The sequence below is a fragment of the Cervus elaphus genome, chromosome 12 (genome assembly GCF_910594005.1).
Source record: "Cervus elaphus chromosome 12, mCerEla1.1, whole genome shotgun sequence".
NCBI lineage: Eukaryota > Metazoa > Chordata > Mammalia > Artiodactyla > Cervidae > Cervus > Cervus elaphus.
This window is the reverse complement of record NC_057826.1, coordinates 63366347-63379193: the sequence shown is the minus strand read 5'-3', so window position 1 is coordinate 63379193 and position 12847 is coordinate 63366347. Positions and strand designations below refer to the sequence as shown.

Sequence of the window (12847 nt, the reverse complement as noted above, 5' to 3'; positions counted from 1 at the left end):
ACAAAGCTACAGTAATCAAAACACTGGTTTGGTACAAAAACAGCCACACGGATCATGGGACAGAACAGAGAGCACACAAATAAACCCACACACCTATAGTCAATTAATTTTTGACAGTCTCTTCAGGAAGTGGTGCTGGGAAAGGTGGACAAATGCATGTAAATCAATGAAGCTGATTTACAATGTGCACAAAAATAAACTCAAAATGGCTTAAAGATCTAAACATCAGACATGATATCATAAAACTCCTAGAAAAAACTCAAAATGGCTTAAAGATCTAAACATCAGACATGATATCATGAAACTCCTAGAAATGAGTATAGGCAAAACAGTCTCTGACATAATTCAGACCAATGTTTTCTTAGGCAATAGAAATAAAAACAAAAATAAACAAGTGGGACCTAAACAAACTTACAAGATTTGCATAGCCAAAGGAAACTATAAAAAACAAAAAACAACCAAATGAACAAAAAAAAAAATATGGAAAGACAATGTATGGAATGGGAAGAAATATTTGCAAATAATGTGACTGACAAGGGCTTAATCTCCAAAATATACAAATAGCTCATACAACTCAACAACAACAGAATATCCAACCCAATCAAAAAATAGACATTTCTCCTAAGAAAACAAGCAAATGGCCAGTGGGCATATGAAAATATGCTCAACATCACTATTAGAGAAAAGGAAATTAAAACCACAATGAGGTACCAACTCACACCAGTCAAAATGTCCATCATTAAAAATAAAAGCTGTCTACAAATAAATGCTGGAGGGAATACAAATACTATTAGTGGGATAGCTGTGAAAAGAAGAGAAGCAAAAAGCAAAGGAGAAAAGGAAAGATATACCTATTTGAATGTAGAGTTCCAAAGAATAGCAAGGAGAGATAAGAAAGCCTTCCTCAGTGATCAGTGCAAAGAAATAGAGGAAAACAATAGAATGGGAAAGACTAGAGATCTCCTCAAGAAAATTAGAGATACCAAGGGAACATTTCATGCAAAGATGAGCTCAATAAAGGACAGAAATGGTATGGACCTAACAGAAGCAGAAGATATTAAGAAGAGGTGGCAAGAATACACAGAACTGTACAAAAAAGATCTTCACAACCCAGATAATCATGATGGTGTGATCACTCACCTAGAGCCAGACATCCTGGAATGTGAAGTCAAGTGGCCCTTAGGAAGCGTCACTATAAACAAAGCTAGTGGATGTGATGGAATTCCAGTTGAGCTCTTTCAAATCCTAAAAGATGATGCTGTGAAAGTGCTGCACTCAATATGCCAGCAAATTTGGAAAACTCAGCAGTGGCCACAGGACTGGAAAAGGTCAGTTTTCATTCCAATCCCAAAGAAAGGCAATGCCAAAGAATGCTCAAACTACTGCACAATTGCACTCATCTCACACCCTAGTAAAGTAATGCTCAAAATTCTCCAAACCCGGTTTCAGCAATACATAAACCGTGAACTTCCAGATGTTCAAGCTGGTTTTAGAAAAGGCAGAGGAACCAGAGATCAAATTGCCAACATCTGCTGGATCATCAAAAAAGCAAGAGAGTTCCAGAAAAACATCTACTTCTGCTTTATTGACTATGCCAAAGCATTTGACTGTGTGGACCATAATAAACTGTGGAAAATCCTGAAAGAGATGGGAATACCAGACCACCTGACCTGCCTCTTGAGAAATCTGTATGCAGGTCAGGAAGCAACAGTTAGAACCGGACATGGAACAACAGGCTGTTTCCAAATAGGAAAAGGAGCATGTCAAGGCTGTATATTGTCACCCTGCTTATTTAACTTATATGCTGAGTACATCATGAGAAACGCTGGGCTGGATGAAGCACAAGCCTGTATCAAGATTGCAGGGAGAAATATCAATAATTTCAGATATGCAGATGACACCACCCTTATGGCAGAAAGTGAAGAAGAACTAAACAGCCTCTTGATGAAAGTGAAAGACGAGAGTGAAAAAGTTGGTTTAAAGCTCAACATTCAGAAAACTAAGATCATGGCATCCGGCCCCATCACTTCATGGCAAATAGATGAGGAAACAGCAGCTGACTTTATTTTTGGGGGGCTCCAGAATCACTGCAGATGGTGATTGCACCCATGAAATTAAAAGACGCTTATTCCTTGGAAGGAAAGTTATGACCAACTTAGACAGCATATTAAAAAGCAGAGACATTACTTTTGCCAACAAAGGCTCATCTAGTCAAGGCTATGGTTTTTCCAGTAGTCATGTATAGATATGAGAGTTGGACTATAAAGAAAGCTGAGGGTTGAAGATTTGATGCTTTTGAGAAGACTCTTAAGAGTCGTTTGGACTACAAGGAGATCCAACCAGTCGATCTTAAAGGAAATCAGTCCTGAGTGTTCACTGGAAGGACTGATGTTGAAGCTGAAACTCCAATACTTTGGCCACCTGATGCTAAGGACTGACTCATTAGAAAAGACCCTGATGCTGGGAAAGATTGAAGGCAGGAGGAGAAGGGGACGACAGAGAATGAGATGGTTGGATGGCATCACCAACTCAATGCACATGAGTGTGGGTAAACTCTGGGAGTTGGTGATGGACAGGGAGGCCTGGCGTGCTGCTGTTCATGGGGTTGCAAAGAGTCAGACATGACTGAGCAACTAAACTGAACTGAAACTGAAGTTCAGCCACTTTGGAAAACAGTATGAAGGTTCCTCAGAAAGCTAAAAATATAATTGTATGATCCAGCAATTCTACTCCTGGACATATACCTGGACAAAACTATAATTCAAAAAGATACACACACCCCTATGCTCATAGCAGCACTATTCGTAATAGCCAAGATACATTAACAACCTAAATGTCCATGGGCAGGTGAACGGAGGAGAGGATGTGGTACGTATATAGAATGGAATACTACTCAGCCATAAAAATGAAATCATGCCATTTGCAGCAACATGAATGCAACTAGAGATGATCATACTAAGTCAAGGAAAGAAAAATACCATATGATATCATAAGTGGAATCTATAATACAACACAAATGAATCTATGTACAAAACAGAAACAGACTCACAGACATAGAGAAGAGACTTGTGGTTGCCAAGGGGGAAGGGGTTGGAGAAAGAATGGAGTGGGAGGTTGGGGTTAGCAGATGTAAGCTATTACATACGAAATGGATAAACAACAAGGTCCTACTGTATAGCACACAGAACTATATTCAGTATCCTATGATAAACCATAATGGAAAGGAGTATAAAAAGAATGTGTGCGTTATAACTTTGCTCTACAGCAGAAATTAACACAACACTGTAAACAAATTCTGCTTCAATTTAAAAAATGGGAAAAAATTAAAAACAATGTTTCAAGCTGTACAACAGAATATGATGCAGACATTAGCTGTTTTTGAAGATGACTTACTAACACAAGAAACAGTTCATTATATCATCCTAAGTGAAAAAGGCTGTTTATTAAATTGTATTTATTGCATAATCCCCAGTTTTATAATCATGACTTCTATGTCTTCATCTATGTCATTTGTTAAAAATGTGATCAGACAGAGTTTGGACCACATGCCATGGAAGGTCCACCAGAGTGAGCCTCTCTTCAGCCTTGATGGTTCCAGTGTCATAGATTTCACCAACTGAACATTCATCCAGCAATAGTTCCCAAACATTTCTTGGGAGAGGCTGCCTAAAAATCATCATGAGAGGTAGTTTATAATAATAAAAACAGATTTTTCAGTCTGACCCACAGAGGTTCCACTTCACAAGGTCTGGGGTGAGCCCCTGGAATCTGTTTCAGAAGGTCTTCTGGGGATTCTGACCCCCAGACAGATTCAGGACCCACAGCTTTCTAGTTCAGAATTCTCCAAGGTTTTGAAATGTGTTTTGAATGTCCTTTAGAAGTAAGCGTCTAGATGGCACTTCTAATCCTTGGGACTGCTGCCCTTTGTCAGGTAGATAATGTAATCAGTGGACAAGAGGCCAACAGACAGCATCGCCCAAGCAGGGACTGCTGCCGCCAACGCCACACTCAACCTGTCCTGCACCACCCCCATCCCTCAGAACCCTTGCTCCAAGTCCTGCCTCCGCCTGGGCTTCTGAACCACCAGCTGCTCCCCCTCCACACACCCCTTCTATCAACTTCTAACTCGGCAGGATCATGATCATCAACCAAACCTCCAGAATGCCTGTGACCAGGGCATGGTTCCTTGCCTTCAGTGCCCAGCTGCTGAGAGTTTTCTATATTTGATGCTTCACCTCCCACTCATTCTTCAACCCACTGTCACCTGGCTTCCATCAGCACCACTTACTGACTCTTGTCAAGGTCACCCTGGCTTCTGATCTCTAATCCACTGGTTCTGTTTCCTCAAGGCAGCTGACGCTGCTGACCACTCCCTCTCTTTCCCTGGCTTTTGTGGGGACCACCTGCTGTTTCACCTGTCTAGCATCCATTTCCCCTTTTCAATAATTGTATTCTGAGGAGTCACCTCTCCCCACCATCAAGCCATGTGGTGTGGGGGCTGATCACCCCACTCCAGACACGGATACTCATTCCCCCCAGCTTGAGGGACTGGCTCAAGGATGGGCAGATGGCCAAAGTCGAGCCAATGAAACTCGAGCCAATGAAACTCAAACTCGAGACTTGTCGCTCAAACTATGGGGGGAGGGGTTCTCTTCTTTCCCACTGCACTGGGGTTGCTGAGTTGGCAGAACGTGAGTCTGGAATTGGAGAGGGTCTGCCTGCCCCATGAGTAAGTGCCTGAGAAGGAAGCCAATGTGAGAAGACAGCAGAGCTGAGAGACCAAGTCCTGGGACCATGGGGTCCCAGGCTGGGTCTGAAGCCAGCACTCTCAGGTCCAATTAATTTCAAGAGAAAAAGTGTATCTTTTTACTTAAGGCTTTTTAAGTTGAGTTGCTGTCACTTGCAACCAAGAGAGTCCCAAGATGGCTCTGAACCACCATCTTTCCCTAGCATCACCTCCACCTCTGTGGTGATATTTTCCCCAGCACCTCCCCAAGGTCCTCTTCCTCTCATTCCTGACCCACATGTCTGACCCCTCTTGGACTCTACACCTGGGTGTCCACTTACGCACAGGCTTAAACCTAAACTTATAAGTATGCCCCTATTCTTCCTTGCCTCAGTGGACAGCTCCATCACCCACCTGGTTAACCAAACTTGGGCCTCACCATGGATACTTTCTCACTTTCACTTCCCTATCTCCTTGGGGCTGTGAATTTTTGCTCTTTCCGCAGGGTTTGGCTTCCAGGTTGTATCCCCAGATGCCTCTTCCAATCTCCAAACCCGCGTGAAGGGTCCCAGCCCACCCTGTGCTTTGTGTGGCAGCTCTTGTCACCCAGAGCCCCGAGGGCTCGATTCTTTCCCACAGTCTGCGATAGCTGGGCCCACCCCTGATATCAATACTATCTGAGGAAAGGAACTCTAGGCTGTGTAGGTATGAGCTTACACTGTATACGGTAAATGCAGTCTACACAGTGAAAATTAAATATTTCAGTATTTCAGAATGAACTGCAAAAGGCATGGTATCTGGCACAAAAGACTATGATTTTTGGGATCTAGCACTTGAATGAGGGTAAGAACCACCCAACTGGGCCCCCAGTACTTCCCTAAAGGAATTTTTCTTTTTTAATGGGTGAACCAGCCTGCCTTCTACTGAGTATCTTCACTTCTCTTTAATAGCTGAGTCTAGAGCTTATCAAAGGAACAGAGTAGAGCTTTGTCCTTAAGATCTATTTCTTCCCTTTTTAGAAAACCGGAACATTTGCCTGCTTCCAACTTTCTGATACTTTTCATGTTCTTCATTATTTCTTACAAATCACAGAACACAGTTTTCTTCGAGCACAACTGCAAGCTCTTCCTACAAGGACCTCCCATCCATCTATCCATCTGGGTATTTCCTGGGTCTTGCCTGTGGCAGGCCCTAGAGAGCTCCTCGTTGTCTGGTTTGAGTCTCTCTCAAACACGCCTGGGCTCCCTTCTACCATCTCTGCAGCACTTTCTTTGAGAGAAAAGGAGGAAGCAAAATAATAGCTGAGTAGTTCTGCTTTTTGTTGACGTTCCAACAAGAGTCCCAGGCTTGAGCCTATCGCTTCCTGATTCTTTTTTCTTGTTCTGATCATACCTAAAAAGGCCTTTTTTTTTTTTTTTTTTTTTTTACTGTCTGAGGCATTTTTTTTTTTTTTTTTTTTTTATTGTCTGAGGGGGCATATTGTCTCAGCCCCCTAACTTCAGCTTCTTAATGCTTTGTGCTATCCACCAACCTTGTTTTCATCCTTGTCCATGGAACCCCTGCCCCCCTTTTCCCTATTAATGCTATATTTAATATTTAAAGGTTTAAAACATAACTGCTTTATCAAGTATTTTATAGGAAAACATCACACCGTGATTTTACTAAACTGAGCATTATGAAGAATGAACGTTTATACACTGACAAGGATATACAAAGAAAAAAACAAATAGGAATTGCATGGTAGCTATTTGTACACTGCTTTTTCTCAGGTCTACTTGGTTCCTTTTGTCCTTGGTTTTCTTTTAGCTTATTTCCACTTTTTGTTTTTTGTTTTCTTTCTGGCATCCATTTTCATTTTAAATTATTGCACACAGATGCAGAAATTACTTGATGGGCACTAATTGTAGAATTTATGGAAATTAAATCATAGGATGCTTAATACTGAAAGACTGAATTGTTTCATATTTTTATTGAGATATAATTCATATACCATAAAACTCACCCTTTTAAAGGGCACAATTCTGTGGTTTTTAGAATCCTCACAAAGTTGTACAACTAAATACCTCTATCTAATTTCAGAACATTTTTATCACCCAAAAAGGAAACCCTGTACCCATTAGAAGTCACTTTCTATTCTTCTTGCAATGTGGATATCCAATTGTCCCACTATCATTTGTTGAAAAGTATATTTCCCCCCACTGAATTGTCTTAGAACCTTGTAAAAACAAATTTATCAAACATGTATTGGCTTATTTCTGAATTCTCAATTCTATTCAATTGACTTATATGTCTCTCCTTATTGTCACACTAGTATCACACTGTCCTGTTTCCTGTAGCTTTGTGGCGAGTTTTGAAATCAGAAGTATGAGAAATTGAATATTGTTGTTTTTTCCCCCAAGATTGTTTTGGCTATTCTGGACCCCTTACAATTCCACATGAATTTTTAGGATCAGCTTGTCAGTTTCTACAAAGAAGGCAGTTGGGATTTTGCTAGGGATTACAGTGACTCTAAAGACCACTTGGAGTATTACTGCCATTCTAAAAATATTGACGGAGCTCCTCTAGTGGTCCAGTGGTTAAGAATTTGCCTGCCAATGCAGGGGACACAGGTTTGATTTCTGGTGTGGAAATATTCCACATGCTGTGGGGCAACTAAGCCCATACACCACAAATACTGAAGCTCATGAGCTCTAGAGTCCATGCTTCCAGACGAGAGGCCACTGCAGTGAAAATCCCTCGAACCATAACTAGAGAAAGCCCTTGAACAATATCAAAGACCCAGCACAGCCAATAAATAAATAAGTAAAAAATACACTGTCATTCAACCCATGAACATGGAATGTCTTTCCTTTTTTAAAGTTTTTTTTTTAATTTCTTTCAACAAAGTTTTACAGTTTTGCATTACTTTTGTTAAATTTATTCCTAAAGTATTTTATTTTTTAAGGTGCTATTATAAATGGAATTGTTTTAATTTCATTTTCAGATTGTTCATTGATAGTGAATAGAAATATAACTGATTTTGTATATTAATCATGTATCCTGACAGCTTAGTGAACTTGTTTTAAGAGTTCTTGAAGGCTTTTCCTAATCCTTAGGATTTTTTCTATATACAAGATCATGTTCTCTGTGAATAGAGATGTTTTTACTTCTTTCCAATCTACATGCCTTCTATCCCTTTTTCTTGCCTTATTGCCTTATTCTCTACCCTTTAAAAACCTATAGTGACTTCCTTCTTTTTTCCTCATTAGAATAATTTTTTTTGAGAGAACAGGACAAGAGTGTAGGAAGGAGAGAGAAAGTGGAGCTCTTAAAAATCAGAAGTTGCAATTGTGTGGCTTGAATTGATTTTTGGTGAACCTCACATTCTCTCACGGGAAATGTCTTCCCTCAAAGCATCTGGGCCCAGGGATTTTCTGGGGGAATCTCTGAAATCTGTTTTCATCAGGTTTTGGACACAAGTCTGGCTGAGCCCAATATTCAGCCTTCATTGGCTGTTAAACAGTCTACCATGACTTGGCCACTTTTCCCATGCCCATCTCTTCTTCTCCTTTGGCCAATTCTTTCTTGCTGCCCAGAGGCAGAGCACCACCAGTTCCTCCCATTGCATCCTCAGTCTTCTGAGAAATAAAACTGTCAATGAGACAACAGACTGTTTTGCTTCCATCCCAAAAGGACTTTGACAAACATCTCCTGAAGTTCTGGGCCAGCTTTGTGACCCATGTGAGGAAAGTCTATTAAAACTCTCCTATCTCTCCTCTTCCTTGCACTTGGGCCCCTCATGGTCATCTTCCATAGCAAGCAGAGCTTCTTGACACTCAGACTCTCCATCCACTCTATTTAGGAGTTTTTTTTTTTTTTTTTTGGCCCGTCTGCATGGCAAGCAGGATCTTAGTTCCCTGACCAGAGATCGAACCCGCACCCCCTGTAGTGGAAGTGCACAGTCTTAACCACTGGACCACTAGGGAAGCCCCTAGGAGACCTTTTAATTAGAACACAGCACACACTTAAAATGCCTCACTCCTGGTGAAAGTCCTGGCTCACCGTGTTTCAATGGGGCTCTTAATTCTTCCCAGTTATGGGACAAAAGGAAGGAAGAGTAAGGTTTCATCACAGGTGGAATGTATATCAAAGGCTTTGCTGAGTGACTTCACAAGGAGAGAAGTTTCCCTCCATATTAGTGTAGGCTCTGTGTAACCAGTGACCTCTGGGGATGTGCAGGAAGCCAGGTGGATAAGAATCTCTGACTATGCAGACAGGTGCATCCTATAGCCAATTATGAGCTTCCAATGCTTACTGGCTAGAAACAAAACACCCAGGCACCGACCAGCCTCAGAGAACAGCCAGCCACAGATGCAGGCAGGTTCCAGGATGGTCAGCACCTGGGTCAACACTTCCGGCCCCCAGTACCAGTGTAGGACTCTAGAGGGCAGCTGCCCTTTCGCTTGGGTCTTTCCTTCCAGAAGCTGAATCTTTTCCTCCTAGCCTCACTCTGAAATCAAACTCAGGTCTCTGGTGCCTCACCAACCTTCTGGTATACCCTGAGTTTCTTCCGCCCTCACAGGTCCACTTTTGTGTCTGGTGCCTAACAATCAAGTCACTTAGGCCAGGGAAGGTCTCAAGAGCAAGTGACTTCCTGATAGGATGACTCCTCTCTCACTGTGGTGTTGCACGTGGGGGCTCCAGAGCCTCCTGAGAAGTGGTTCATTTGGATGGAGTCATTGTTTAGTCGCTAAGTTGTGTCTGACTCTGCGACCCTATGGACTGTAACCTATCCAGCTCCTCTGTCCATGGGATTTCCCAGGTAAGAATACTGGAGTGACCCAGGGATTGAACCCGCGTCTTCTGCTTGGCAGGTGAATTCTTTACCCCTGAGCCACCTGGGAAGTCCCTGGATGGAGTTACCAAATCCTTCTTCAAATTATGCTGAGCTATTCCACAAAGTTCCCCCAAATGATGAAACAGAAAAACAGTAAGCTGAAAAACAGATGGATACATGTTTCTGTGGGTTTGTTCTCCTTCCTTAGGTTTGCTTATTATCCAGGCTGTGGGAGCAGAGAGAGGACCAAATCATATTCAGGCTGACACAGTATTAACAGAGGCTCCCTAAGCACATAATAAAGCTCTCAAGGCAAGGACAGATGGGAGGAACTACCCAGGGTGCTCTGAACAGGCCATCACCAATGCTGAGACTATTTTAATTATAACAATGCTTACCTTCTTATCCTTCATCTGTATATTTCAAAAGGTCTACCTCCTACTCTTGTGCTACATAATGCTTCACAGCCCTATAAACTTAAATTGGTTAGTATTACTGAGCCCTGAAGTGTATTTTATAACATCTTTCAAGGTACAGTTTAAGTGATATTTCTAGGTTCATTTTGAGTGTCTCAGGTGACATATTTAATACTATTTTCAGCTTACTAATAAGCACCAAATAAAGCAATTTAAAATTATTTTCTTCCATCTTCCTTTACATTCAACTTACTTTTGAGAACTATATTTCAATATAGTGTATCAGCTTTGCTGAATTAATTCATCATGTACCTACAGGTTTGGATTGAACATATTTTCTGTAGTGACAACTACTCTATTTGTAGGAACTATTTAGGTCACTGGAACCCAGAAAAAGAGGCCACTACTTAATAGAAATGGCATGTATCCAAATATAGAAGCAGTTTTCTGAACACCTGTTGATCATCAATGATGAAGAAACTAAGGATTTCCAAAACCCTGGCCCAAAACCTAAAATGATCACTTTGTTTCAATGGACACACAGTTTAAGCCAGGAAAACAAGTCTCCTAACCACAGAGAGTCTTAATATGCCAGCTGCTTTAAAAGTAAAATAGCCTCTTCAAAAAGCAATCTGTTACAATGTAAATTATTTCCCATTAAAAACCACTTCCGAGGGACCTATATGATTTGAATGTCAAGGCATCCACAGTAATTGTTTGCTTTTGGAGACAAGGCAAGCATGACAAATATTTTCAGTTGTCAAGGGTGACGGAGAAGGGAATGACCCACCTAAGAAATGGAAACTAACCAGTAGTAATATGACACTCCCCCTGAGCTCCACTGGGCGCTGGCTGGTTCGGCGGCTACAGACAGCTAACTTCCTATGGCAGGATAAAGAGAGGCTGTGCACGAGCTGAATGAAGGCGGCCTCTCTGCCCCGTCCCCCTGAACCCAGTGTTGGGGGCGGGATGCAGGGCCGCAATGGGAGGGGGGGGGGTGGGCAATACCGTCTACTGTTGCCATTCTTTCAGTAAGTAGTTATACGCCGGGCACTGTGCTAGGGCTTAACTTTCCAACTTGACTCAATAATCCATTCTGATACCCCACACTTTTGTCCCCATTTCCAGCCCTTGGTCTCACTCGCTCGTCAAGAAGGTGCTTATTATAGCCTTGCTTTTCCTCCCATCCGGGGGCTCCCAGGCTAGGGTGACAAGATAAAGCCAGCCAGAGGAGTGCCTTTCCAAACGCAAGGAAGGAGGGCTCGTAGTACGCAGAGAAGGGGCGGGGGGCCGTTCTGAGGACCCTCTCGGCCGCGTAGGGAGAGCCTGCCCTCACTTCGGCGGCCGGTCCCGGGGCGGGGCTTCAGACACCCGGGCACCGCGCTCGGACGGGGAACCTGAGGCCGCGCCGACGCTGGAGAAAGCGGCAGAGAGGGGATTCCTCGAAGGAGAAGGGGGCGCTGCAGGAAGCCGGCGGAAGGCTGGTGACAACAGGCGCGCACGTGGGGAGGAGGACCGCCTCCACCTAGGTGACGGGGACAGGTGGGCAGGCAGGAGGGCGGAGGGGCGGGGAGGGTTACCTGATGAAGGTGGTCTTGCCGGTGCTGTACTGGCCCACCAGCAGGATCATGGGCTTGTTCTCAAAGTCGGCGTCCTCCAGCGCTGGCGAGTGGAACTCGTGGAAGCGATACGCCTCTTCCAGCGGCAGCACCTTGCGCTGGTAGAGCGAGCGCAGGCCACCCGTCACCGTCTGCACCGGGTCCGCGCCCGTGCCTCCGCGCCCGCCCGCCTGCCGCCCTAACCAGCTGAACATCCTGCCGCCGGCCCGCTCGTCTGTGCCCCGCGTTCGCCCTCTCAGTGCCGGTCCGGAGCTCCGACCCCACTCCGGGCTCGACCCTCCCCAGTTGGCACTGAGCAGCCCCAACAGCCCTCGCCGCCGCCCGAGCTGGCCCCGCCTCGCGCCATCTCAGCCAGTCTCCGGCCTCTACGTCACGGGAGTGTGTTCATTATTCAGAAGGGCTCTCTCAAGTCCTTTCTCATTGGGCCGCTGCCGGCGCGAGTGGAGGCGCCAGCCAATGGAGACAAGCGTCTTAATGAATTATTGATGACGGAGTCTTTCTGGAGGACTGGGCGAAGAAGAGGGTGTTTCTCCAACTTGCCAGTGCAGACCGGCGAACCGAGGGGCGGGGTGTGGTTGGTAGCCCGCGCCCCACCTTCAGCCAGGTGGCGTAGATTTCCGGGCAAATCTGAGCTGGCAAAGAAACACACTGACACAAGCTGGCAAAGAAACACACCCGCGCGCCACTGGAGGCTGCTTAGTCTCCTGGGATGTTTTTTTCATCCCAGCCCTACGATGCTGGGGACAAAAGTTAAAAAGGTTAACAGGCGGCTTCTTTCTACCTACTGGCAGCTTATTATTACTCTGACTTTATCTGTGACGAAACCCTGACTCAAGGACGTAATTGACCAAATTTGAAGTTGGGATGGTAGACTTCAGTCTACTTGGGTAAATGTTTCTCCAGGCTGCCTCCACTTACTTCTGGATCGAGTGAAGGCTTTTTGCCCTTAGTTTAATTCATGTGATTTTCTGTAAATTTGAAGGTTTAGTTATCCTCATTATTACAACCTCCATTGCCACATATTGACATAAAAAGAGTTACTGTTAGCCTGTAACAGTGTCTTTTTCAGATGATAAGAATACATCATTGGAGAAGACTCTAGAGAGTCCCTTGGACTGCAAGGAGATCAAACCAGTCAATCCTAAAGGAAATCAGTCCTGAATATTCGTTGGAAGGACTGATGCTGAAACTCCAATACTTTGTCCACCTGATGCGAAGAACTGACTCACTGGGAAAGAGTCTGATGCTGGGAAAGATTGAAGGCAGGAGG

General features: G+C 43.9%; 1 protein-coding gene across 1 annotated transcript in view; it reads right to left on the bottom strand.

Annotated features, from left to right (window-relative positions):
- The window catches only part of EHD4 (EH domain containing 4), an 84412-nt gene extending 72505 nt beyond the window's left edge, over positions 1-11907 (bottom strand). The window contains exon 1 of the mRNA XM_043919147.1: positions 11539-11907. Coding sequence (XP_043775082.1) covers positions 11539-11771 — 233 coding nt within the window. The 5' untranslated portion in view covers positions 11772-11907. The remainder of the gene's footprint in view (positions 1-11538) is intronic.
- Between the last annotated feature and the right edge of the window lie 940 nt (positions 11908-12847).